This window comes from Abramis brama (assembly GCF_963993115.1).
Source record: "Abramis brama genome assembly, chromosome: 14".
In the NCBI taxonomy this organism is placed as follows: Eukaryota; Metazoa; Chordata; class Actinopteri; order Cypriniformes; family Leuciscidae; genus Abramis; species Abramis brama.
In genome coordinates, this window is record NC_139976.1 from 18,668,467 (window position 1) to 18,696,432 (window position 27,966).

General features: G+C 36.2%; 6 protein-coding genes across 7 annotated transcripts; 2 read left to right on the top strand and 4 right to left on the bottom strand.

The window, feature by feature from the left end:
• The first annotated feature begins 769 nt into the window (after positions 1-769).
• pgp (phosphoglycolate phosphatase) lies at positions 770-2,550 on the top strand. The gene is made up of 2 exons (XM_084135827.1): positions 770-1,572; positions 1,661-2,550. Exons 1-2 carry the CDS (start codon positions 978-980, stop codon positions 1,984-1,986), a joined length of 921 nt encoding a protein of 306 aa, XP_083991953.1. The 5' UTR covers positions 770-977; the 3' UTR covers positions 1,987-2,550.
• Positions 2,551-3,256: 706 nt separating this feature from the next.
• On the top strand, positions 3,257-7,888 carry bricd5 (BRICHOS domain containing 5). The gene is made up of 6 exons (XM_084135830.1): positions 3,257-3,456; positions 4,161-4,289; positions 4,375-4,521; positions 4,599-4,706; positions 5,977-6,130; positions 7,547-7,888. Exons 1-6 carry the CDS (start codon positions 3,403-3,405, stop codon positions 7,639-7,641), a joined length of 687 nt encoding a protein of 228 aa, XP_083991956.1. The 5' UTR covers positions 3,257-3,402; the 3' UTR covers positions 7,642-7,888.
• A 115-nt stretch (positions 7,889-8,003) lies between these two features.
• mlst8 (MTOR associated protein, LST8 homolog) lies at positions 8,004-14,163 on the bottom strand. 2 transcript variants are annotated; one of them, XM_084135828.1, is made up of 9 exons: positions 14,034-14,163; positions 13,659-13,815; positions 12,705-12,756; positions 12,429-12,591; positions 12,269-12,344; positions 12,021-12,173; positions 11,473-11,597; positions 11,186-11,349; positions 8,004-8,381 (listed from the first exon to the last, which is right to left on the bottom strand). In XM_084135828.1, exons 2-9 carry the CDS (start codon positions 13,785-13,787, stop codon positions 8,263-8,265), a joined length of 981 nt encoding a protein of 326 aa, XP_083991954.1. In that variant the 5' UTR covers positions 13,788-13,815; positions 14,034-14,163; the 3' UTR covers positions 8,004-8,262. The 2 variants fall into 2 exon arrangements, with proteins under 2 accessions (XP_083991954.1, XP_083991955.1); XM_084135829.1 differs by having other exon boundaries at positions 13,659-13,847; positions 14,034-14,144.
• Positions 14,164-14,194: 31 nt separating this feature from the next.
• Positions 14,195-20,093, bottom strand: meiob (meiosis specific with OB-fold). Its single transcript, XM_084135553.1, has 14 exons — positions 19,960-20,093; positions 19,607-19,680; positions 19,318-19,375; positions 19,110-19,241; positions 18,961-19,033; positions 18,664-18,859; positions 18,410-18,510; positions 18,258-18,310; positions 18,077-18,172; positions 17,866-17,964; positions 17,612-17,756; positions 15,002-15,188; positions 14,657-14,743; positions 14,195-14,575 (listed from the first exon to the last, which is right to left on the bottom strand). Exons 2-14 carry the CDS (start codon positions 19,676-19,678, stop codon positions 14,468-14,470), a joined length of 1,407 nt encoding a protein of 468 aa, XP_083991679.1. The 5' UTR covers positions 19,679-19,680; positions 19,960-20,093; the 3' UTR covers positions 14,195-14,467.
• A 1,636-nt stretch (positions 20,094-21,729) lies between these two features.
• On the bottom strand, positions 21,730-23,252 carry msrb1b (methionine sulfoxide reductase B1b). The gene is made up of 4 exons (XM_084135391.1): positions 23,088-23,252; positions 22,728-22,870; positions 22,525-22,639; positions 21,730-22,399 (listed from the first exon to the last, which is right to left on the bottom strand). Exons 1-4 carry the CDS (start codon positions 23,140-23,142, stop codon positions 22,380-22,382), a joined length of 333 nt encoding a protein of 110 aa, XP_083991517.1. The 5' UTR covers positions 23,143-23,252; the 3' UTR covers positions 21,730-22,379.
• Positions 23,253-24,538: 1,286 nt separating this feature from the next.
• neurl2 (neuralized E3 ubiquitin protein ligase 2) lies at positions 24,539-25,794 on the bottom strand. Its single transcript, XM_084135529.1, has 3 exons — positions 25,696-25,794; positions 24,857-25,584; positions 24,539-24,778 (listed from the first exon to the last, which is right to left on the bottom strand). Exons 2-3 carry the CDS (start codon positions 25,572-25,574, stop codon positions 24,663-24,665), a joined length of 834 nt encoding a protein of 277 aa, XP_083991655.1. The 5' UTR covers positions 25,575-25,584; positions 25,696-25,794; the 3' UTR covers positions 24,539-24,662.
• Between the last annotated feature and the right edge of the window lie 2,172 nt (positions 25,795-27,966).

Genomic DNA, 27,966 nt, shown 5'->3' on the forward strand with positions numbered 1-27,966 from the left:
TTCGCAACTGCCTTAAAGTAAAAATTTTTTTTTTTTTTTTTTTTTTTTTAATCGCAAGGGCTTGAGCTTGTGTTAACCAGAGGCTTTATTTTGGGCATTTAACCCAAAACCCATTAAAAAAGCCATTGACTTTGCATGATGGAACCAGAAGTGCTAAACCACACCACAGCTATAACGATCACGGAATCACTTTCAGAACGATTTTATCTAGCTGATGAATGATAAAAACATTGACAGCCAATCAGAATTCATCCTGCTGTAAAGAGCTCGAGCATTTTAAATAGACAGATAAGCACATACTTAGAATAAACAGCATGATATCGTCTGCTGGTGTGGCCTCTAATATGATTATCTTTATTGTTATCTTTCAAGTTATTGTTCTTGGTGTGAATGGCCCAAAAAGGAATAGTTCACTTAAAATGTTAAATTCTGCATTTACTTACCCGCAAGTTGTTTCAAACCTGTATGATTTTCTTTCTTCTGCTGAACACAAAGGAAGGTATTTTGAAGAATATCGGTAATCAAAAAGTTGATGGGAGCAATTGACCTCCTTAAAAAAAAAAAGCCTACTATGGAATGGAAGTCATGGGGTCCATCAACTGTTTGGTTACCGACAATCTTCAAAAATTCTTAAACATATCTAACAATTTGAGGGTGAGTAAATGATGACAGCATTTTCATTTTTAAGCGAACTATTCCTTTAAGGTCTATTTCATCGTGCCATTTATGGTCACTGGCCCTTTAAACCGGCGCGGAAGTGTATTACTAGTATAAAACGTTACGTACAGTAGTAGAGTGTCATTGACAAACGAATGAATCGCTAGTGTCCCGTTCATTCGCAGAAACAAGTAAACTTCGGCTCGCTGTCATTCTCTCATCTCGATCTAGTCAGCGGACTTTTTGTAGATCAAATGTTATTTTAGGACGGGGCGAGGACAAGAAAGAAGATCGCTGTCAGGACGAGAGTAACTTGAGGAATGGCTGCATCTAAATGTACGAGTCTGAGCGGCGCGCTGAGCCGACAGTTACTGGACTCGGTGGACAGTGTGCTGTTTGACTGCGATGGCGTGATATGGCGAGGGGACCAGGCAATCCCCAGAGCCCCTGAGGTTATCAATACATTGAAGAAAAACGGAAAGCGGGTGTTTTTTGTCACGAACAACAGCACGAAAACCCGACAAATGTACGCGGATAAATTAGGCAAGCTCGGGTTCGATGCCACCGCGGACGAGGTGTTCGGGACTGCGTACTGCTCGGCGATGTACCTCAAAAATGTGTGTAAACTCGACGGAAAAGTCTATTTAATTGGGAGCAACGCGATGAAGCAGGAGCTCGAGGAGGTGGGAATCCAGCCGGTCGGTGTGGGGCCTGACCCCATCTCCGGAGTTCAAATCGACTGGGCCAATGTTCCTCTCGATAAGGAGGTCCGAGCTGTACTGGTCGGGTTTGATGAGCATTTCAGTTACATGAAGCTCAACAGAGCTCTGCAGTACTTGTGTAACCCCGACTGTCAGTTTGTGGGCACTAACACGGACACGAGGCTGCCTCTGGAGGGAGGCAAAGCGGTCCCCGGTAAGCAAATATGAATGACGTCACACATTTGAATGAATCACCTGAATGTCGTGTTATCACAACGACCTTGTCTTCTGCTTTTCTACAGGGACAGGGTGCCTCCTGCGGGCGGTAGAGACCGCTGCACAACGCCAAGCTCAAGTGGTGGGAAAACCCAACAGCTTCATGTTCGAGTGTGTGGCCAGCCAGTTCGACCTGGACCCTCAGAAGTGTCTGATGGTCGGAGATAGACTGGACACTGACATCATGCTAGGGTCAAACTGTGGCATGAAGACCCTGCTGACCCTTACAGGAGTTTCCACTGTAGCAGAAGCCAAGGCAAACCTGAAGAGCGAATGTCCACATCGCCAAAGAATGGTGCCTGACTACTATGTAGACAGCATTGCTGATATTTTACCTGGACTACAGGCATAGTCAGAATTTACTTGAGATTTACCTACTTTAGTAGAGAATATTTATCAATATATGGGTGTCAGTATGGAACAAAATAACCTATTTTAATATTACAGTTTAACAGAAATTGTATGTTTTTTCACAGATATGCAGTCAAGGCTTCATTTTAAACTGGCCTACCTCTTTTTTTTTTTTGAATATCCCACTGTTTTTAAAGTTAATATAAGGGCTATATGTCAGTGTTATTGTTTGTTTTATTGTATTTTGTTTAAAAAATGAATTTGTGACATTTGTAATGTGTTTGCTGATCAGTAACACTCGGGTACTACAAAACAAATGACCCTCAAAATTGTGCTGTTTGTTTTTATTTTATTATAAGTACTTGTTCAACTCTACTGTTAATTCACTTTACTTGTAACATAAGTGAGAACATGTTATACATTTTTGTAATTATTATATTTTGCACTTAAATGACAGCTTTGTCGTCACTCCCATCAACCTGGTAGGATTTTACTTCTCACCACGGTTTGAACAAAGTGTTCATCTTACGTGACAGATCAAATAAATAAGAATTATTAATGAAAAGTGTACTTTTTTTCTTAATAATGTACTTACAGGGGTATTTCACCCAAAATTCTGTCATTATTTACTCACCCTCATGTAGGAACAAACCAATACACTGTAAAATAAATAAATAATAATGTATGTGATCAATAAGTTATGACAACATTATGTTTTTACATTGCTTTAACTCATCAAAATAAGTTAAGCCATTTTCAACTTTTTTTTATAAGTTATACTCATAACTTATACTCATAAGTTACACTTTTATAAGACTCAACTCATTTTTAAGTCAATTTAATGTAATTTAAGTTGAAATGACTTAAACATCCAAGTTGATTATACTTAGAAATTTAAGGCAGCAACTTTTTTAAGTGTAGAAGATATTTTAAGAAATTATGTTTTAAAACCTTTACCATCATTCTTCAAAATGTCTTATTTTGTGTTCCACAGAAGAAAGCAAGGTTTGGAACGACTTGAGTGAGTAAGGGATGACAGAATTTTCATTTTTGGGTAAACTAACCTTGTAATGCGATTGCTCTTCAATTTTCTCACCACAACTGAAGTTATTAAAGTCACCTTGGTCAGTCAGCAGCCTAAAGGCAAGGCCAGTCGATGCCTTAAAACTGGCTCTGCGACGAAAAGCCCTGTCCACAGTGCCGATCTACCTTTCCCTTTTGTCTATTGTCTGGTATAGGGGTAGTCAGCCAGTGGGTTGGACTACCTGGTGTGAGGCAAGAGGTGGGGGGCAGAGGATGGCAGGGAGAAGTTAAGACACCTATACTGCAGACTCTGCTGGTCAGTCTCAGTCATGAACATTGGCTTATACAGAAAAGAGTAAGACAGGTACCGTGAGGAGAAGTAAAACAGGGCAGAATGGTGAGGTGCTGGAAGCATTCAGAAACCAGTCTGGAGGACCCACAGAGCATGGTGAGAGTTCATGTGGTTATATTGCTGTTTCCATTAGCAGAAAACATGCTTCTCTCTTAAAAATCAAAGTTATTTATTGGAATCTATTGTTCTTTAGCATCAATGGAACCTTTCCATTGTGCAAATTCTTTTTATATACACTGTAAAAATATATATTGTTGGTTTAACTTAAACAAAAGTAAATTGGTTGCCTTTCAATTTTAAGTTCATTGAAAAAAAAAAATATATAGTTAATACAATGAAAGAGATTGGTTTAATCAACAGAAACTCAAAATATTAGGTTATCTGAACCACATAAATTATCTAAGTTAATTTTACAAAAGAAAAAATGTTGTGATAATAACAAATCATTAAAAAAAAAAAAAAAAAAAAAATTACAGTGTAGTGTAAAATGGTTCTTTGGATTATTAAGATGTTCTTAACACTAAGAAAAAAAATGGTTCTTTTAAGAACTGTTCATTGAAAGGTTCTTTAGAGAACCCAAAATGGTTCTTCCATTGCATCACTGCAAAACCAATCTTTTGGAATTTTTATTTTTAAGGGTGTAGCACAAATATGTCAGTTTGTGTTTCATTTAGCTCTGTTTTATGTCTTGCTTATGTGTATTGCTTATGTGTACAGAACCATAAATATTCTTTAATGTGAATGTGCAATGGCCTTAAATGTAACTCGGAGGGAGATGAATGTGTGTTTGGATTTCCTAGCACTGTGGTCCCATCAGCTCCTCCAGGGTTCCTCACAAAGTTCTCTGGTGCAGTCTCACTGCCATGCTGCTCATTGTTATCATTGCTCTCAGTGTGACGGCACATCTAGGGCTTCAGCATAAGACACAAGTAAGACTCAGAGCATTTCAAAATGTGAACATTTTCAAGCTTTATTAAACACGTTAGCACTGAAAACAAACCATTTTCCACACAGTCTTCCCTGCAGGTTGTCAGAATTCCCGATCACATGGGTGACTTGATCAATCAGTCGGCTTTGATTGACAAGCACAACAACGTAGTGACCTACTCTGTGACTTCCCATGTCAACCACACCTCCACGGTGATTTTTGACATGAGACATGTAAGACTCTTTTCTTTCTGCACAGATTAGGCTTTTCCTCTAAAGCTCGGTTACATTTCCCTATCTCTCTTCCTCAGGGGTTGGTATGCTACAAACCTGACAACCAAGACAGCTGCTTTCTTCGCCGGATGGAAAGCTTGGATTACGAGAATGTGCAATCTCAACTAAACAAGTCGGAGCAACAGGTAAAGGATTTCTGCTTGTCGAGCTTCCTAGTTTTGGGACAGACCAAAAGATCTGATGGTAACCTGCAATAATACATTCTATTAAATATAGAATACACACAATCGTTCAAAAGCTTGGGGTCAGTAAGGTGTATTAAACTGATCAAAAGTGACAGTAAAGACTTTTAAAATGTTTCAAAAACTTTCTATTCATCAAAGAATCCTGAAAAAAGACGGTTTCCACAAAAAATACTAGGCATCAACTTTTTTCAATATTGATAATAATAAGAAATGTTTCTTGAGCACCAAATCTGCATATTTTAGAATGATTTCTGAAGGATCGTGTGACACTGAAGAGTAATGGCTGCTGAAAATTCAGCTTTGCCATCACAGGAATAAATTGTCGAGTCTCGTATTTTTACCATATGAATGAGAATGTCAGTTGCCACAGTATATTTAACCGGATCACATTCCGCAGCCAAGACCCTATATGCCATTTAAACGTAAAGCTGGCCGGCAAATTGACTGACACTTGAACGCAGCTCCACCCCAGTGCTCTTGGGAAGATTAGAGAGCACTTTTGGCTGCTTTCTCCTCCGTGACTCCAGAAAGGGAGTAATGGACCGCACCAGCTCGGGAGGGTTTTAGTGTAGCCGAGTCCGAATTCCACAGACCATCTGATCCACCTTGGCTGGATCGCGTTACAGGATAGGACCACAGGGTGCACAATGGCCACTCTGTTGGCTTTTTCCTCTTATAAGTCACTACTGGAAGTCAGCAAACCTGTGCTGGACACACTTCTCTCAGCACTTAACAAGATTCATGCGCTGGGTTATGATCTGCGCAGAATGGCATGGGTTGTTGAACCGATAAGTATCGCTGACCACTTAAAACTTTGGTCTCGGTTGAGATTTTGCATCATTGCGTTTGATTAAAGCCATTAGAAAACTTTTTGGAAACTCAATCCGTGGTCAATAGCCTTTTGAACAAGATTTCCAATTTTTGGTGCACAATGAGCTATTGAGAGGCATAAACTGCTTGTCTCAGGCTCGCTCAAGCATCACTCCGCTTTAACAAGTGTCTATCTGATCTCTCATTGGAGTAAGTGGTGTAATTACAAATGGCTTTTGTACTAGAGGAAACACTTAAACCCATCAAGACACAATTATACATTTAGGAGTTATACAGTGTATGAGTTCACACAGGAACAATACGGTGAGTCGGTATCACAGCATTAGAGGATAATTTACTCTGCAATGATATACAGTGAGATATGTGATGATTCTCACAGGTTCGTCAGGTCTGGGTGGTGGGAAATCAGACTGAAAAACACACCGAGTTTTTGGGAGTGCTGCCCGGCAGTCGTGTTGAAGCTTCCACCCTTCAAGAACCTCTTCAGTCCCTCTGTCAGCAGGCCTCTGTGTACTGGACTAGAAGATCTGATGGTAAGATTATGTCAAACAATCAAAGAACGGTTTCCAAAAAAAAAATATTAGGCAGCACAACTGTTTTCAATATAGATAATAATGTTTCTTGAGCATCAAATCAGCATATTAGAATGATTTCTGAAGGATCATGTGACACTAAAGACTGGAGTAATGGATGCTTGCTCTTGTTTCTAAGATGAGGGATCATGTAGAACTATTTGCATGTGCCGTAAACCAAATCTTTACTTGTCTATGAAATATATTCTGACCTTTTTTCTCTGTGTGACTTTTTTTTTGGGAATTATCCTTCCCTGTTTCTCCTTTTTACTTCCTTTGCTACGTGCACGCTTAAGCAGGAGCAGGTTCACTCACATTGAAATTCAGCTTTGCTATCACAGGAATAAATTATATATTAAAATAGAAAACAGTTGTTTTAAATTGTGATAACATCTCACAGTATTACATTTTATACCTGTATTTTTGATCAAATGAATGCAAGACTTTCAAAAACATAAAAAAAACCCAACAACAATCAAATGACAGCATTTGTGGCATAATGTTGATTACCAAAAAAAAAAAAAAAAAAGGCAAAAATCGAGGTTACAGTGAAGCATGTACAGTGGAAGTGGCCAATTTTTTGGATGATTTAAAAGCAGAAATATAGTGAATATAATTGTAGACATTTAACCCGGTTTCACAGACAAGGAAATGCATGTTTTAACTGAAAGCATCTTGCACTGATATATCTTAAAATATGTCAGCGTCATTGTTTTGTCTCAAGATGCACACCAGTAATTTTTTTTTTTTTTCTAAGGCACGTTTATTAAAGCTACTGAAATGTCCTGAATTGAACTGAAGGCCTAATCCTGACTTAATCTAAGCCCTGTCTCTAAAACCAGGCCATAAACACTTACATTAAACCTGCATTCTTGTGTTAAAACGTTTGTATTACTAACATTTTTATGGTGGTTTTAGGTGTTACGTTGCCATGCCAAATCATGTTAAAACTACTGAAACAGTGAGTACTTTGTCATTTCCAAACTGGCCCCATTCACTTCCATTGGAAGTGCCTCAATAAAACCCAGATAAAGGAGAAAATAAATTTTAGTGGTAATTAATACCACAAATGCTGTACTAAGCTAAAATTGTACTGTAAATTGTACTTTTAAATAAAATGTTAAAACATTGTATTAATTGATTTTTGTGACTAGAAATGTACAGAAGACATTTAACAAGCCAAGAACATGCTGAGTTTCTCTATAAAGAGCACAGTGTGACAGAAACCGGATCCAGTAGTCCAGTTACATGGAGTTGTGACCTTTTTAGAGTGACAACCAGCAGAGCATGAACAAGGAACAGGACATTGATTATGATTGTCATCGGCACATCTATAGAAATAAGAACCTTGAGATTTCTTTCCTTTTTTCCCTGAAGGTCCCGGGAAACAAAGACTTATTTACTTCTGCATCGACATCTGCTTCCCCAGCAACATTTGCGTTTCTGTGTGTTTCTACTACCTGCCGGAGTGACATTCCTGTACCAGTGTACCAGCACACGCCGGGCAAACAAACACATGTGTTGACGTCGATGAGAGCAACTGGAAAGGCTAAACAAATGCCATATTTAATGCCAATCTGGCAACGAAGCCAGAACCATCTTGTCATGTTATCTGATAAATCCTTATCTTCATCCTCTCTTGTATTTAGCCCCATTTTTGCAGTGGTTTGAACATGACTTGGCTCAAAGACTGTAACCTGATGCAGACGAGTAATGGAAAACACTGCTGGTCTACAATAAAGCACCATTGTGTTCAGTCACTCATATATTTTAATTCAAGAAGGGAATCATTCAGTGATGTCTGGATAATAATCAAAAGCTAAATGTATTCGGATTCTGTTACTGTAACATTTATTGACAAAATGTGTGGATGCATACAATTACTGGGTATATGCAACAAAGTAAATGTATCCTACCATACATTTGAATTAGCAATGATAAGGATACAATATTTTGACAGTTTTTTGCTGTCTTCATCATCATAGCCATTGAGGGATATCATTAATGCAACAAGTCCATTTAATACCACGAGGATGGTACATAGATGCAGATGTCGGGTGGTATGTCGGTGCTGAATGAGTTTCTTCGGCATACTATCCAAGGACACTGTCATTGAAAGCCAAACACACAACAGCCTTCTGATGGCCGCTGTACTCCCGTTTGATCTCTCCGGTCTCCACACACCACAGACGTGCCAGGTTATCAGAGGATGCTGAAAATCCACAACAATACACAACAATTAACATATAAGCAGGAACGCTTCAAATGATTCCACTGAGAGCAACATACAGTTGTGAAAGAAAAATTAAAAACATATTTAAATTTTTATTTAGCACTGTCCTGATGCATGGAGAGCACACGACATGCAGGAAAAAAATATGCATAACGTAGTCACGAATTAAGAATTTGTTTCCAATGACTTACTCATACGCAAGCACGTTTTACTAATTTGTTCCCTTGTTACGATATAATAATTTGTTCCCTTGTTTTCCTAAATCATGGCCACGTTGTAATAATTAATTCCCTTGGTTTAGTTAAATCAAAATGAGGGAACAAATTAGTACAATGTGGCCAAAATTTACTAAAACGTGGTTGCATAAACTTATTTAATTTAAATTATATAATGATTCTAATTTTTTAGTCAGTTACATAAAATGGTCAACATGGTGGCTAAGATTATACAGCTCACGCCAGGTCTTGTAAGTTCTTTGGTTTCCCAGGATGATCTGCCCCATTTGAGTTCACCTTACAGTAGCTCAGTGATGCTGAGATCCAGTTTTCTCACTCAGGACTCATACGCAAATATTACAAAAGGCTGCCAGCGGTTATTTAAGCTCAAGGAGGCAACAAACATTATTAAGAAAGAGGAAGTAAACTTCTGACCAGAATAATTTGCATGAAGTATTTTTATCTTGTGTGTAACATTCAAGGCAGAATACAAAAACAACAACAACAGAACAAGCCAAACAAGAACCAAATAAAAACAACAACACAAAATAATCTCTTATATTGTGTCTACAACAGACGCGAACGGCACGACACGACGCGACAAAAGCCATTATAATCAGTACTGATGCTGTCTACACTGGATGTGGCGCGACACGACATGACAAATTCCCGACAGTAAAATTATGCTTCCTCCTATTTGTTGACGTTCTTCAAGTGCTTGTGGTACTTCTGACCAGGGGCGCAACTACCCAGTGTCAGAGGGGTATGTAGCAACAATTTTATAACGAGTGAGGAACGAATGATAGTTAACAGTTGAAATAAGTACAAAATTGTGATTTATTAATAAAATTGAAATATACTTTACAGTGAGAATCCACTGCTGAGTGGACCTCTGTCCTTCTAGGGGTGTTCGGGGGCACGCCCCCCCGTAAGAAAATTTTGTGCTTTTTAATGTTGAATTCATCAATCTGGTGCACTTTGAGAGTTCAAAATTAAAAGCTCCAGCCCATATTCAGTGTGCAAATTAAACAAAGAAAAATTCAACTTTTTTTAGTAACAGTGTTCTACATTACACTACTACATAATAATAGTTATAATATTAATCCCATGATAGTAATAGCCATATATTGTAAAACAAATGCACTGAAAAATAAAGGAAACTGTCATAATTAGTTTTGTACTAATTTCTATACTTCACATTAAAGATGTGATTGGGCCAGCCCAGTGTCAATCAAGAAAAGAACCAATGGGCCGCTGATCTACGTGTTTAATGAAAAATGCCACAAAAAAAACTAACGCTGACTTTTTTTTTTGACCAATGCATTACAACGGTACTAACCCAGCGCCGCCAATTAAGCAAAACAAAACAAAACAAAACGAATGGGCCGCCGATGTACGAGTTTTATGGGCCGTTAAGACAAAGACAAAAAAAATAGCCTATTAGATGTATCAGCCCAAAAAGCACGTCGGCCCACAGGGAATCTCCTAGCCTATATGCGTGGACGTCACACTTTAAATCCAACCTGTTGCCTTTGACCATCCACTTATTTAGCTGCTGGCGCATCAATTGACATGCCATCTCCTTTTCCCTCTTTCTTTTTCTATTTTTAGTCCCAACAGCTTTTTTGCTTTATCCATCTTTTTCGACTCGTACCTGCTCGCTCAGCGCTCACGGCGCCCCCGCCTGCTCGCGATATTATCCCCCCTTCCTACTCTAGCCTGTTAGTCCTCTAAAAAGTTATATAACATTAAGGAAATGCAGAAATTATTTAGAAACGCACAAAAGCTACGTATAGATTTTTCTTTTTCTTTTTTAATTACCATCGCTTTGGCGCCCCCCTGGTGCTGCGCCCCATGCGCCGCATATAGCGCATACCCACTTTTTGCGCCACTGCTTCTGACACAATGGATTTGCAATAGTTGCTTTGTCATTGTTGGACCTACTTTATTAAAGGCTGGTTTCACAGAAAGGGCTTAGATTAGGTCACGATTAGGCCTTAGTTCAATTAGGACATTAAAGTAGCTTTTATAAACATGGCTTAGAAAAAAAAAACATTACTGGTGAGCATCTTGAGACAAAACAATGACACTGACAGATTTTAAGATATGTCAGTAGAAGTTGCATTCAGTTAAAAAATTGCATTTTAGTCGGGGACAAGCCTTAAGCCTAGTTTGTGAAACTGGGGGTTAGTGTCTTTAAGTACTCCGTACTTACATTTAAATTAATAGTTTGATATAATGCACTTATTGTGTAAAAACATGTTGTTACATTGTACTTGTATTTAAAAAATACCTGCATGTAATTAAATCTGTAATTAATTTATTTAGTAAAAACTGTTGATCCTTCCCTTACACCCTTAAACCTAACCATACCACAAAACTGGTTGCTCTTTATTTCCAACAAAGTACTGAGTAATATAAGTTAACTACATTGGTTAAGATTAGGTTTAAGGGTAGTTTCAGGACCAGTACCTAGTTATTACCCAGTTACTACAGTAAGTACATTGTATGTACATGCAGAACAGTACTGTAAAATAGTGTAAGTAATACTGTTAAGTGTGTGTTCACCTGTAACTATGTACTGTGAATCTCCAGAGAAGGCACAATCCCACATCCAACCTCGGGACGTCTCTCCAGGGTTGTTACTCTTAATACTCAACTCTGTCATTAGAGAAAAGTTGGAGGTTCTCCAGATTTTACAGGTCTGGTCAGCAGAGCATGTGGCCAGTAATCTAGCAAAAAGAATGAAAAAATGAAGCACTGATTTGTATAATAGTTGTAAACAAGAATCAACTATTTCCATTTTTCACTGTTCTCCCATTGTTCCTCAGATTAGTGTTTTGCAAGACACTCACGTGGAGTCTGGGCTGAATTTGCAGCGTAACGAGTAGCGTTTGTGGGCTGGGATCTTGGTCTTGGGTATCAGTTGTGTCACCTCATCACCTATTCCTCCAGCCAAATTCCACACATAACAATTGCCCTACAGTGAAAGGAAAAATGGACCAAATCTGACCAACCTCAACTAAACGGTTCAGATATAATATGAATATATGCAGTACACATTAGCACAACTTCATTAGCAGTGTGGCATTTTGAAGGTTTAAAGGGAAAGTTGTTATTTACGCCGTTCCAATGAGGATTCCTCCATTGAATGTCTATTCATCCAAAACTCTGCCGGTTCAAAAGGTTCATAAAGAGATATTATGGATATTTATTTTACAATCTCTTTATAAACGTTTTGAAGAATCTGAGTTTTGGGTGGATAGACATTCTGTCTATTTTCGTTCATCCAAAGATAAATGAAAGTCTTATGCATTTGGAACGACATGAGGGTGAGTAAATGATGAAAGAATTCAATTTTTTGGGAGAACTATCGCTTTAAGGAGTGTAATTGGTTACTGACCGAGCTGTTGACTGCAGCCATATAACTGGCATCAGGATCGATATGGACTGAATTGACGGACACATCTGGCTCTGGGATGAGCTGTTCATTGTGGTCTGTTTTCAAATCCCAGATATGGATAACACCACTTTGGTCCCCGACAATTAATTCAGCCTGAAGCAAATACATTTAGAGAAAATTTACTTGTTTTTTTTTACTGGTTTGACTGTGAGCATCAGAAGCATATAATGAAATATTATCCAACTGACCTGATTGGGATGAAGACACACACAATTAATAGGTGCATTGACTTGAAATATCCTTTGGCACTGTAGGTTTCTTGACCTGAATGAAAACAGTACTTAAGTAGCACTTAAAACATCTCAAAACGGACTTTATAGGCTACATACAGCAGAAAGCTTTCGCTACCTCAGGTCCCAGATGCGAGCCATGCAGTCTTCCCCACCCGTGTACATCCACCGACCATCCTCGTGAAAGCCGACAGACGTGATGTTCTTGCTGACACCGTCGTAATTGATCACAGGGTTTGGATTATTCGAGTTTAAGTCATACATGCGTATGTGCTGATAACCTGAAATGCAAGAACAAAAGTACAGTGTGAAAACTACACAAGTATAGGAACAAAAGAAAAACAGTTTGCACTACTTGTAGTTTTATGCGTAATGAGGTGCATGCTGAACTTACCAGCAGCAGCAATCATGCTTCTGTCGGGCGTTACTTCAAGAGAATTTACCTGCTGGTGTTTGAGTTAAGCAAGCTATTTTTTGTACCAGCAGTCCCTTGTGAAAAAGTGGTAAACGTTGGAAAGTACACGTAGTACTTATTACAGAAAAATTATACTTCAAAAAAAATGTTCTTTGGTGCAAAGTGAATTTAATATTTTAATAAACTTAATCACGTGTTCTTTGCAATTAAATGAAAATGTATTATATTTTTATTAAATGCAATTAGATGAACTGCAGTGTACAATTTTTGACCCACTTAAGTAGGACTAAAGTAAATTTTTATATGTAATTTCATAATTACATCTATTGATTTTCAAGTATGGTTAAAGTGTACTTCTGAATGTACTTACAGACATGTATGATTACTAAAATACACTTGTATTGAACACTCATTATTTCTATTGAAATTTGTATGTCATCTATTTAAATAGATTTGTAATTACACATTTGTAATGATGAAGTTGCAATTTAGTACATTTAAATTATATTATACTAATACTGAATAATGCACTAGTTAAAATTATAATCAAGTACTTTACATGTGCTGTTTGTTAGTCAACACTTTAAAATAATTGTTTTATTTTACACAACAAAAGATTATTAAAACATAATGCTTTACACTTTATTTTAGAGTGACTTTGTTAGCATGTAATTATACGTACTTGTATAATAGTTATATGTAATTATATAAGTAGTGCAAATAATAATAATTAACAACATGTTCTTGCTATATGGTTGTGGTTAGGTTAGTTACGTGTAATTATGCTGTTATTATTACAGTAAGTACACGTAGCAAGGACACTAAAATAAAGTGCAACCAAAACGTATATTTTGACATTAATACAAAGTGAACTTTTTAAAAGTGTTAAGACCCGTAGTCATGAAAGTGAACGCTGTTGTTGGTGAAGGATACAGAGTCCTGGTGCTGGACGGTTCGTGTGCAGATGCCGCTGTGAGCCTGCCAGAACCTCACGGTGTGATCATAACCAGCAGTGGCGAGAATCACCGGATCACTGCCCACGGTGCCTTGATTCACATTCATGATGAACTCAATCCAGACCTAAGCACAACTTCGCAGGAGAATGCCTCGTTTTAGCTGTGGCTGTTGAAAATTCATGAATATACCTCGATACGTTTTAATGCACTTGTTTCTGTTTATGCTGCCAACAAGATCAAGAGAGCAATCTGTTGTGATAGCTTGACATTGTTTTTAGGGTGTTAAAATGCTCTCTGAAAGATGCAATTGTACGAACTTGATTAGAAAAAAAGAAAGAGTCAATGTTCTTACCTGGGGGCGAATAATGCACTAGAAATTCGATTAGATACATATAAAACTATGATCTCAACAGCGAAATGAACATTATTTACAAATGTCAAACCTAAGCGGCGCTCCATCCAAAACGGTCCTCACAGAAACAATTCTTAAATAAAAGGTTCCGAGGCAGTGCTCAGTATTCATTGTTTTTATTAGTTAAAGCATTTGAGCAAATTAAATTAGTTTGAAACAAACATACAAAGAAATATACATCAAGTTAATTAATTTATAGAGACCAGTTACAATACAATGAAATCAAATGCGACATTGGAGCAAAATGTCAAAAAATACATGTTATTAGTCACTACATATGCATTTGAACCAAAGTGAATTTAATACAAACTGGCCTACAGTTTATTTGATTTCACATGAGGAACCATGCTGTGTCGCTTTGTTGCAAAACAGCATCAAACCACAGAGGAGGCAAGGTTTTTCTTCACTTCAACGGGGTCAGCGAGTGCACATGACAAAATCCTTGCCCTCATTCCACTTCTGCTTTTAGGAGATGGAAGAACCTACAATTTAAAAAGAAGATTAAATTACATCTTTAAATGTTCAATATTGAAAATAAGTGGAAAATGGTCAACATGATTAACCTTTAGATAAATTTTGCATCTCTCTAGAAGGAACTTCCACTGCAGGATTGTCCTTTCAGACTCCGACAGACACAAAAACGCTTCTGTCTGTCGAGAAAAAATATTTGACTTTTATTCTTTAGAGTACACACAGACATACAAATTCTATAATATATTATTTCCATAGTTTGTTTAAATGTTTTCTTATTATATATTATTAGACACAGGTCAGGTGAATGAACCCAAGGGTTGTGTTATCAACGCACAAAGGTTTTTATCAGAGACAAAATAGTTGTAAAAGTTAAGGTGAGATGATACATTTACAGAGTCTTGACCAGCATTACTGCAAGTATTAGATGCGCTCACTTTACAGCCCAGGGTTTTCTCAGCCATTGTTCCTGCCAAGTTGCACGACTGCAAAGTCCCAGTGTGATCACTGATGTCCAGCAGCAGATCGAAGCCTTTGGTAGCCTGGAGCTGTTGTCCTTGATTTGGACAGGCATCATTGGAACACGTCTGAATCTCCTCACTGATTCGAAATTTGCATTTGGCACTAGTGGAGAAATGATTTATTAAAACTCAGGTTTGTGAACATTAGGCATGGTGTCCACTCTTTTTCAGTGATCATTTTCTAGGACATTTTCAATTTCACTATGGCGGCAATAATGGACAAGGATCAGGCACTAAAGTAATATATTCCTTTTAAGTCTTTAAAAGACGTACAATTTATAGCCATGACTTAACTATAAAATCAGTTATTTAATATTTTTTAATTATACAGTATGACAAATGATTCTCAAAACCAATTTCAATACCATAGCAAAAAAATATTGGAAATTTTTGAATTTTTTTTGAAAATAAAATTATTAAACAAAAGCCAATAATAATTATAAGTAAATAACAGATAAAAAATGAGCATGTAGCCATCAAACATTTATGTAAACATTGCTTTAAATGAGTCAAGTGAACACATTACATGTACTTGTTACCGGCAGGTCTGTTAGTCTGCATTTACACTTAATGCACACATTTATTTTGACTTATCAGACTTTTTTGTCTTGTCTGTTGCTATGATTATCACTGTCAATCAACACAATTTTGGATTCATTCCCACATTTAAAAATGGTTGTCCCTCCTGAAACTTTGCAGTGTGTACTTAGCAGCGTGAAAAATAAAACTTCTATTCAAATGGTGAATGGGTTTTGTACAGATTGCAAACAAAGAATGCTCCCTTTATAATCAAAAGCACTATTGAGAGGATAATAATTAACTTCTTAAAAAAACCCTTATTTGTCATTGCGTTCATGTGCTCAGCATTGGCTACAATGCTTAATGCTCTAAAAACATGTTGTAAATAGAAACCTTTGATGCTCTATAGAAGGGCTGTAGTCAAGACCACCTTTGTCGAGTCCAAGACAAGTCCAAGACCAGGACTAGTCGAGTCCAAGTCAAGACCGAGTCCAAAAAGGTTCGAGTCCGAGTCAGGACAGGAAAAAAAAAGTCTGCTAAAAAATATAGGCTAGCCTATAGAAATTAAATCATTATGTAATAATGAAATAATGAATAATTTTAATTTTATTTAAAATAATTGACTAATTCAAAGAACAAAAAAATAATAATAATTATATAGCCTAGGCCTAACACATTCGTTTCGACTGTCTGATCAGCCTTACATTCTGTTCCTGTCAATCATACACGCGATGTCAACCAATTAAACTGCATGAGGGAAGACCGAGACAACTCACAGACACACACACACACACACAAGAGATGCGGATAAACCGCGGATCGGGCGGCTGACGTGATGAAAAATAATATTTTAATTAAATTCGGGCGGGTGGCGGCTGAAGCAATCAAATGAAAAAAGTTTGCCACTAAGCAAACCTGCAAGTTATGAGCTGGGTTATTTTGTTTCGATATTAGCTATATTTTAAAACAGCCAGTCATTGCGCCTACCACTCATGGAATAGGCATGATGGAATACCACTCATGGAATAGAAAGAAAGGTAAGAAAAAAAGTCGGAAAACTTTGCCCATTAATTAGATGTGCAAGGCAAGCAGGCTAGTTTTCGGGGTGTTATGAACAATTAAAAATGTGAATATTCACGTTGCACTAGCGGTGGACTTTCAGCGAGTTTATTTAAACATTTATTTTTTAAAGAGCCGTTTGTGAGTCAAAAGAGCCGGCTCTTTCAGTGAGCTTAGTGAAACGAGCCGGCTCACGAAAAAGAGCCGAAATAGCCTACTTATTAGGTGGCCAGTGTTTCACTTTCCCTCCAATAATATATTGTTTTAATATCGCGGCGACGTATGTGTGATTACTGGGAACATAATAAAGAAACCTGGACTCGGTCAGGACCAAAAGCCATATTTGGCAAGACCAGTGGCCGAGACCGAGACAAGTCCGAGTCCGAATACCAGCGAGTCCGAGACAAGTCCGAGACCATAGAAAAGCGGTCTCGAGTCCGGACTACAGCCCTACTCTATAGTCATCTATCAGCCGGGACCATTTTTTTTGTTTGTTCAAATTTCAGAATAGAAATAGTACCAAAGTACTTTTGACAACAATCAGAAATAAATAAAACAGGCTTTGTCACTGCTGTAGGTTGCCATGCTGACCCCTGCCTTATATTATACATAAAAATTATTAGTTAGTAAGTTAATAAATTAAATGTTAAGGTTAGGTAGCTGCTTACCAGTTGACATTTGCTGCAAACATTTGAGCAGTTAATAACATTAGCTAACTGATGCAAGGGCCAATATGAGACCATTCAAAATACTTCTCTCACGTGTCAAATCTCAGCGTCCCTGAACACAGCACTTTCTGCTACTAACGGTAATTGTTTCAGGGAGCAATAAACTCTTCATTCTCGGCTAAAAAAAAACAGGAGATTTTACATTTTCTCTAATTTTCCAGGATGCGTGGAAACCCCGATTAGGTCATTGCACAAAACAGTCAAAGCATTGCACACTTACCATTTCTTGCGAATGACTTTGGAGATGGAGGAACTTAGATCAAGAGTTGTGATGAATCCATATGTTATGCAATGAAAGACATCAGCATGTTCTTGACTTCTGGCTTTGAGTTGGTTCACAGTCAGAACATCACTAATGGAATCCACTGAGAAATAAATGTAAGGATACAGTTTTACTGTGTTTTACTCTATGAGCTACACACATACTGCATTGTTGATGTAGAGGTCTAGATGTATATAGACCAAGCGACTTACATGGCACGTCATCACCTGAGAGGATGTCTTGGTCATCCAGTCCTCCGGCTTCTAACAGTTCCCTTATACACGTGTACAGCTGGTTGGCTTCTGCTGTATCTAGAATGCATTTGAAAGAATTGAAGGATTTTAATGATAAAGTCCAATTGTTAAAATATTACAATAGTAAGTTTTTAAATATATTCTTTAATTTAGCATATCACATCACTACCAGGGTTGACGGTAATTATTGTTTTTGAGGTCGCTGTTGCTATCATACAACTACGAAAACTGTCAAAGGTGATGCGAGCATCTGCAATAAACAGCACTGGGAAAAAATAAGCACAATTAATTAAATTCCCCACATATTAGAAATTGCAATTGAAAAATAAACAGACAAATAAACATATTACCAGTTTCTTTTTGAGTCAGTGTTTGTACCAGCCTAATGGTCTCTTTATCCCAACTGGATTAAAAAAGAAATGAAATCACTTTATTTAGTGTTTGGCGTTGATGTTTGCTGTTAATTTTAAAAACCAAACTGAATTAATGCAATTTAACTCACCACACTAAAGGAAATGATGTCCCAGTGTCATCAAAGAGCTTTATTTCTAGCCTCTGTCCTTTGCGCCCATCAGATTTTGAGAAGAATTTCTCCTCTCCAACCTTTGGATGACAAAATCTCAATCACTGAAAAGGATCTTTACATCTGCAGGGTGGAAAATTGCTTTTTTATTGCCCACCAGCCACTGATGTCAGGGTGTGTTAACTTCCCTGACATCCGTGAGAAGGGCTGACAGTACATTGTTGGAATCTAACCGACTGCAAAGCTGCTAGAATGTTAATAACGTGTCCATCCAGACTCTGTCCATTTGCAGTAATGTCTCCCAATGAATAGAAGTCCCTTGGGTCTTTAATTGGGATGTGGAATAGCGGCAGAATCCTGGCCTCTGTTTCTAAATCTGAGCATATTCTAATGCTTGAGTGAGTCTCTGTTAACAACAGCCTGTAGGTACTGAGATGAAATATGGTTATGTATCACTTACAAATACAGTATGATTACAGAATATTTATTAGTTAGATGTGATTTTTCATTGTATCCTTTTTTTTTTTTACCTGGGAGTTGAAGGGCAAAATCTTTCTTCTTTCTCATAGTCTTTGGTCACAACGAGGGGATTTTCAATTACAACTAAAACAGAAGATGCTATGTTGGCTCACAGTTTCAGTTCAATGTAGTTCATCTATTATTATATGCTAAATCTCACCACAATCCCCAATCTGAAAGCGACTGCTCAGTCCTTGGATGTATTCCTCGTTTCCCCATGCAGACACATTGATAAAATGTTCTGGTGAATCTTTTACAGTGAAGCTGAATGTGAACCTTTCAGAGCCAACATCTGAAATCAAAAGAAAAGACTGTTAAAAAAATTAAATATAATAAAATGAAAACAGGAAATTTGTAATGTAACCAACTTTTCCTGTCTGGAAATCCTCTTGAATCAGATTTCCCAATTATTACTCCAACCACTTTCTGGAAAATGAACAAAAAAGGCCTTATTTTTCGAATTGAAAACATTCCTTGCATGCATTAAAAGGCAAATTTGGTTAAAAGCCATTTATCATCACAAAACTAAGTAGCCTAGAATAAACAGATATAAATAATTTATTATGTAATTTGCCAATTATTCATTAAAATTACGAAAACACCATAACCAGGCACTCAAGAATAAGTCTTCTGATATTTGCCTCAGTAAGTTCTCACCGAGTGTGTGATGTTTATGTTTAGGTCACATATTGGCACATATGGTTGTACTGGAGCGTACGTCATTTTCATCTCTGTAACAACAGTGACACAACAGAAAAAGCACTCATGACTATGTAATTCCAATAAGTAATATCCAACTAACTTATCAAATGAGCGTTATCAACAACAACAAAAAAGCTAGCAACATTCCTATTGACCTGACGAACTAACGCTGAGGTAAAAGAGTTTCGCTGCTAAGTCTTACTTCATTTGTAATCTATATAACTCGTTATATAATTGAAATACTCTTTAAATAATTAATCAACTTGTTATTGTTGGTTAAGCTTCGTGGAAAATCTCTCTCTTCTTACAAAGTCAAGGGCGCGCGAAGAATGAAGGGTCTCGACTCCGAGCTGTGATGAAATTTGACCGTTTCTTCCGTTACGACATGAGCGCGGGCGGAGCAGCGTCATTTTGGCGGTTCAAGACATGATGTCACCTACAGTCTATGGATGTCACTGCTGCTAATATTTAAAAACAACAACAACAAATGAAACAAAAATAATAGTTTTAATTAAAAATTGAATAGCGGAAAACAAAATAAAAAGACAGTTTCTATGTAATAGGAACAGTTTCAATAAATTATGTATTTATGATGCAGACAATAAAATAAACACATTCATGCAGGAATCAATAAACTAATAAAATTTCGGATGAACAATTCGGTTGAAATACAGTAACACACACACACATATACTGTATATACAGTACAGGTCAAAAGTTTGGAAACATTACGTTTTTTTATATTTTTGAAAGAAGTCTCTAATGCTTATAATGCTTATCTAAGGCTGCGTTTATTTGATCAAAATACAGAAAAAAAAAAAAACAGTAATATTGTGAAATATTATTACAACTTAAAATAATAGTTTTTTATTTAAATATACTTTAAAAAATAATTTATTCCTGTGATGCAAAGCTGAATTTTCAGGATCATTACTCCAGTCTTCAGTGTCACATGTGACATCCAGTCTATCACATGATCCTTTAGAAATCATTCTAATATTCTGATTTATTACGAGTGTTGGAAACAGTTCTGCTGCCTAATATATTTGATGAATAAAAGGTTAAAAAGAACTGCATTTATTCAAAATAAAACAAATATTTTCTAATATAAATCTTCTTTACTATCACTTTTTATCAATTTAACACATCCTTGCTGAATAAAAGTATTGATTTATTTCAAAAAAAGAAAGAAAAAAAATTACTGACCCCAAATTACTGACCAGTAGTGTATATTGTTGTTACAAAAGATTTCTATTTTTAACAAATTTGCTTCTTCTTTTTTTAATTCTTTTTTTACTTTTTATTCATCAAAGTATCCTAAAAAAGTGTTTCCAACTTTGATAATGAATCATCATATTAGAATGATTTCTAAAGGATCATGTGATAGACTGGAGTAATGATCCTGAAAATTCAGCTTTGCGTCACAGAAATAAATGATAATTTAAAGTATAATAAATTGAAAACCAATTATTTTAAATTGTAATATCACAATATTACATTATTTTTTCTGTATTTTTGATCAAATAAATGCAGGCTTGATGAGCAGAAGAAACTTCTTTCAAAAACATTAAAAATAGTAATGTTTCCAAACTTTTGACCTGTACTGTAAGTACTGTATATATATATATATATATATATATATATATATATATATATATATATATATATATATATATATATTGGAAACATTACTATTTTTAATGTTTTTGAAAGAAGTTTCTTATATATATCGTATATCGTATACTTTTTCTGGTTAAATAAACATTATTTACACTATCAGAAAAAAAGATGAAAGAAACCAAATACAATTCTATTTTGTATTTTTATATATGTAATTAATGTTCCATTTATTAAAACCAAGTATGTCATCAAGTTAGTGTTTTCACACTTATTCCAAAATAACTCAAGGCAGTAACAATTTAAACAATATATTTTATTTTTGTGAACTGATGTTCAGCTATACTTTTTAATAGTAAACTTATTTTCAGTTTATCAATCTTTGATTTGGTCACAGACACAAAGATGTACCTTAAATTTCCTCAAGCTGATTGCTCATTAAAAAAAAAACAGTCTCCATGTTTTTGGGCCATTTCAATTTTTATTTTGATGTGACAAAGTGGTTAAGCTCTTTTTTGCTTTATAATAAGTCTTCCTATTAACCCCATCAATCAGGGGCCATTTACATTAAATATATATATAAATATATATACACAGTTGTAGTCAGAATTATTGGCACCCCTGGTAAATATGATCAAAGATGACTGTAAAAATAAATCTGCATTGTTTATCCTTTTGATCTTTCATTCCAAAAATTCACAAAACTCTAACCTGTATAACTGTATATATAATAAGGTTATTATAATGTTACAAGTATTTTACTATTGTTAATAGTATGATAATAGGCCTAATAATAATCTCGATAATGACACGTAAATTGCTTTATTGAAGGTTTACAGTTAACATTTTACATCAACAATATTCGAGACTGGTTTTATCAGTAAGTATTTTCATTCATTCGTGATAAATCTTGAACATGCTCATATTAGCTTATGCAAACTAGTATAAAAATATATTTGCATTGGTCTCTGTGGTGTCCGGGACGGTCATAATATATCTGTGAACAGGACCCCCAATCTGGGGCTTTTCCCTTGTCCACTTCATGAGCTGAACATCCGGTTACCAGTGTGCAAAGCAGCAGCAGCCTCATCAGCATGGACAATCACTTCGCTTAGTGTTTATCAACCTTATCTGATGAGAAACAAAGTTTGAGGATGAATTCAAGTGGTTACTTAGTTATGTAAATAAGTATAAAGCCATATGATACCACCATATTATACAGAAAATTAAATTTGCTGGGGTTGGTGATGACTTACCTTTTGGGACAAACTTAAGCGAGTGACTGAATATTCAAAAACGTGATAAGCCCTCCTCTGGCCCATCATTCAGAAACTCATGGCCTAGTCCATTACCACACTTGCCACACAGAACCTGCACATGCATGTTAACATGTATGAACACATATGAACATATTTGTGGTGTCTTTAAATATGAACTAATGTTTTGAATCTGATCTAACCTTGAAGGCTGTTAATGACTCCATCATTTTTGTTACACTGTCCTCTCGGATGGTCTCTGTGAAGGCAGGCCAAGGGGTGGAGTGGGCATATTTGGATCTGCTTGAAAAGAGTGGATGTCCACATTGGGAACAAACATATATACCTGCAGAGAAACAATAAATCAGGAAAATGATTTTTTTTTTTTTTAATTAACATAACACAAACATTTTGTTTTCTTAGCTATAGAATAGTACAGCAAATAGAAAAGGGACTGTCGCTGCATCAGTTCGTTCATCCAATTTATTAACAGTTACATCATAATCGTACTAAAGGTAAAGGGAGCAGGTTAAATAATGAATTAGAAGAAAAAAAATACTTACCGGGTTTGAAATGATCTTTATACAACTCCTTCCCGAAAAATGAACAAAATGACATTGTTTGACAGAGATCAACAGATAAATCAAACAGCGTATTTTATGCGCAGATCAAGTACGAGGACAAGCTGGGAAACTGAATAAACAACGAGAACAATGTTCCGGTCACGTGACCATTACAAAACTGCTCGGTTGAACTTCCCCCGAAGGACCGCTAGGTGTCAGTGCAGATCAACCGAACACTCAAATCTACATGGTAAAATGATTGTTTGATATAAAATATGGGTAACACTTTACAATAAGATTTCATTAGTAGTTAACAATAATTAACTACTTTAGTTAACATGAACTAAGAATGAACAATACTTCTACAGCATTTATTAATCTTAGTTAATGTTAATTTCAACATTTAGCCTACTACATTATTCAAATCAAAAGTTGTAGGCTAATTGTTAACATTAGTTAATGCACTGTGAACTAACAGCTCGATGGTGTTTTAAGCCCCCAATAGCTCCTTAGAGACTGTGTTAACCCTACCCTCAACCTTAAACCTACCCATTCCCTCGCTGCCTGGAAGGCGCCGTTGGGGGCTTAAAACACCGAACTAACATGAACAAACAATGAACGACTGTATTTTTATTGACTAAACATTAACAAAGATTAATAAATACTGCAACAAATGTATTGCTCATTGTTAGTACATGTTAGTTAATACATTAAAACTAATGTTATCAAATGAGACCTTCATTATAAAGTGTTACCTCAATATGTAAAACATGTACAAATTAAACTTTATTTCATTAAAATTATTCATTCAAATGATTAATTAAATCAAATAATAATAATAATAAGTTTTAATAGAATGCTATCTAATGTTGCATGGAATGTTCATGAGCAACATCTTTAAATATACAGTATATATATATATATATATATATATATATATATATATATATATATATATATATATATATATATATATATATATGTATATATATATATATATATATATATGTATATATATATATATATATATATATATATGTATATATATATATATATATATATATATATATATATATATGTATATATATATATATATATATATATATATATGAAGAGTTCAGATGCAAAAGCCTCTAAGTGCCATCTGAAATTTTCTTCTAGAATGATAATTGTTATCAAGCTCGTATATTTAAGTTCAGTAATTTCACTTAAATGGCAATGAAAATTACCTATTAATTGTCATTTAAGTGAAATTACTGAACTTACATATACGAGCTTAATAAAAATGATCATTCTAGAAGAAAATTTCAGATGGCACTTAGAGGCTTTTGCATCTGAACTCTTCATATGTATATATAATACAAGCTAAATAATGGAGTAGAATTAGTAGAATTATCAAGTTTTAAGAGCTCATGCCACTCTTGATGTAATAATTTGCATCTACAAAGCTTGAGTTTGAAGAACATTTATTAAATTGTTCAGATGACATGTTTCTTGTGTTCAAAAGGGAGAGACAAAAACATTCTAGTGAATCTCAGTCTTAAAAGTCTTTGCTGCATCTACCCAGATGTCTGCTCACTCATATTTGCAATAGTGTTTAAGTAACTCCGGGAGTTCCAACCAGTCCAAAGCCATTCTGTGAACGATGTGTTTCTGAATTGTCTTTCGGCAGAGCATCTGCAGTGAAGAAACTAAAACAAAAGGGCAGAGAGAGAAATCATTATAGTCTGTCATACAATAATGTCAAATCAAGTAAAAATGAAACTTACAGCCATATTCCACCTGGACAATCCGAACACATTTAGTAGCTGCAAATACATCCACAACAGCATACAGTGGCTTATTGGTGGGGATCCCCTTGGCAGAGGCTCCCATGTCTTCACCATTGATGATAATGTGCATGTCGCCATACCCTTGTCCCTTAGGTACATGGACAACCCCTATCCGACTGCGGCGGGCAGTTGGGGGTAAAGCATTGGTTTTGTACAGATCATCCAGGATGTGACTGAACCTCCCGGGTCGACTGCGTCCCACCAACTTGTCTCTTGGTATGCTCATGTTTTCTACATACAGATGAGTGTCTGTAAAAAATGTTTTAGGCTTGTTTCCTGCCTCATCACCTATATTTGGCTGTTCACCACCCACTGCTTCTCCTCCATCCTCAATGACTTTATTATGGTTTCTTGTTATTGCGAACACCCAGCTGTCTCCCATTTCCACAAGATCAGGCAGAGAGTATTCTGGCACAGTTGCCAGTGTTCGTGGGTCATGGGCAGTAAGTCCAATCCTTAAATGACCACACCAACCCAGTTCTTTCTCTTCAATCTCCACTAGGAAGATCTCGCCAGGGCTTAAAGGGTCTTTACTGAAGCAGACGCCATTAGCAAAGCTTTCTACTCGGGTGGCCCGAGTCCTCGAGGGGTCCAGTTTCACATTTGTCCCATGAACTGAGTGAAATTCCATAAACTGACCAAAAACAGCTGCCATTTTGACAGTTCTTTACAAGTTAAATAAAACAAGATAAGTGAAATGTTTTTCAAGCCTATAATACAAATGCGCTAAAGATAAAACAATGAGTCAGTCACTCTTTTGAAAGCAGAATATTTACATTATCCTCAGTGTTCGATCTCCTCTTCTCTGGGCATAGTCCTTGTCTTTTTAGCGTATACCTCCACCATGGTATCCTTGTGGCCTGCATGGGGTTTCTAGTCCTGAAAGGCAGACTATTTTTGACCTGCTGCAAGTGGCATTGGTGGTTTTAAATAGCTGGTAAGATATGCTGAGTGAAGAATAATGATTGGTAGGAGTTTTAGCCTTCAGATTAGAAACTGCTCATTGAAAATACTCCAAATTTTCACAGATTTTTTTTGTTTTTTTGTTAGAGATCATAGTGTTGTTTTTTTTTTTATGGTTTTCATAAGGAAGTATAAAGTGAGCTTGCATGTATATCTTTTAGCATTTATCTTCTCAGTGTAGAGAAAGCTGTGCTAAGACAGCGTCACAAATCTTTATCTAGGCCAAATTGTCCTCTTTTACCCCATCTCAGCACAGTGTGAGATAAAGAAATATTAGTGAGGACTCGGAGACAGGCTGCACTGTGGCAGTTTTACATTTTTTATTATTTTGTTGTTTTAATGTCAGATTAATTGACCTCGTCCACATGCTCAAGAATATTCTTATATCAATCGGTGTGGTCATACTATGAGTTAGTATGGATTAATCTGATTCTCCTAACCGGAAACAGTAGGCTACATATTCCAGTTTCTAGAAATCAGACAGCAATTAAGATAGCTGCTAACATATTCAGAATATCCACCATAATTTAATATTAATTTATTTCTGCACATGTCCAAACAAAGATAATTTCAGGATGATGTTAAACTGAATTTGAGGCTATTGAAAAAATACAAAGTTCTGTCATGAAACTCTAGATGGCGCTGCATGATAGGTCCTTAAAGGGGTCATGAACTGCGTTATTTTATTATTTTATAATGTTTCCAGGGGTGCACTAAAAATGCTAGTATGATGTTCGTATGATTTTTACATCAAAAATGGTCATAATTTAGAAATAAAAGGCATTTTTCATACCCTGATTGTAGCCCTCTGATTTGAATGTTCTGTTTTAAGGGGTGTGTCTGCTGTGAGACTTCAGTGTAAACGCCCATTGCTGTGATTGGCTAACATCTTTGCATATGTAATAGCTAGTATTACATGTGGAATTCTCTCGAAAACGTTTAGTACGTTTTGACAATTACAGTTCTTAAAGTTTACTAATCGTGAAAAGGGTTGATAGCATCATATAGATTGTGGCGTGAAAGGTTGCAGTGATGAGCATTGTAACCGGTCACAGACACGTTTGAGCGCATGAATGCAGCGATCTCGTCATTGTAACTAGATTTCTGCACACTAACGAATGCTTTCATCATAACTACTGCTAACACAATGAAAATCGTTGCGGTTTGATTTACATAGCGTGCTTTGATCGCTTTCTGAAATTTAATCACAGTTTAAATAACAGATTATTTTCATCCTACTAAGAGGAGCACTGTGAAGTTGACTGTTTAGTCACTGGTTTGATTTACTGACATGACAATAAACGATTTTGAGACAAAAACATCTGACTGTAGGCCTACATGAATCAATAGGCCTAAATCACTGGTCACTGCACTGGTGATTTTAGTTATGTACACATAATCCGTACATAATAAACGATCTGTAACAAAGCAATAGTGACTGCAGTAAAAACTTTTTTACTCACATACTGTAAGTGTGTTGCGCCATTCCTTTCGGATTCAATATAGAAGGCACGGTATAGTATTTTAATGTCAGGCTCTCTGCAAAACCAGTGCAGCTACTGTGTTTTTCCACAACCTGGCACTGCAGAACATTTTGCACTCTTCAAAGGCATGTTTATCGCTTAGTTAGATCCAGTGTTAATGTCACATTACCTACTACTACTTATCGTGCTCGAATCAGTGGGCGGGGCTACTGAACTTTGGGGTTTGTGATGTCACAAACCCTGGAAGAAGCTCGTTGTAGTCCATACAAGCCGTTTGTAGTCCTTAAAAATAGATTTCTGTAAAAGAAAATATCTCCCTTTGCATTGAACTTTGAGTGTCGTAACTTTGCAGATGTTGTTTATGCTTAAACAGCAACATTACACACTAACTAAAGTTAAAAAAGTGAAATCATAATCAAGGACCCCTTTAACTCAATTTGTTAGCGATCACATAGTTATCCACATAGCGCAGCTGATTGTTTGCTGTGGCATCTGCACATTCAGATACTTGGTATTGTTTGTTGATAGCAGTCTGCACTGCGCTTTCAGATGCCCTGTCCAAATAGCCTACCCACACTTGTGTGGTCTTAGCCACTTGAG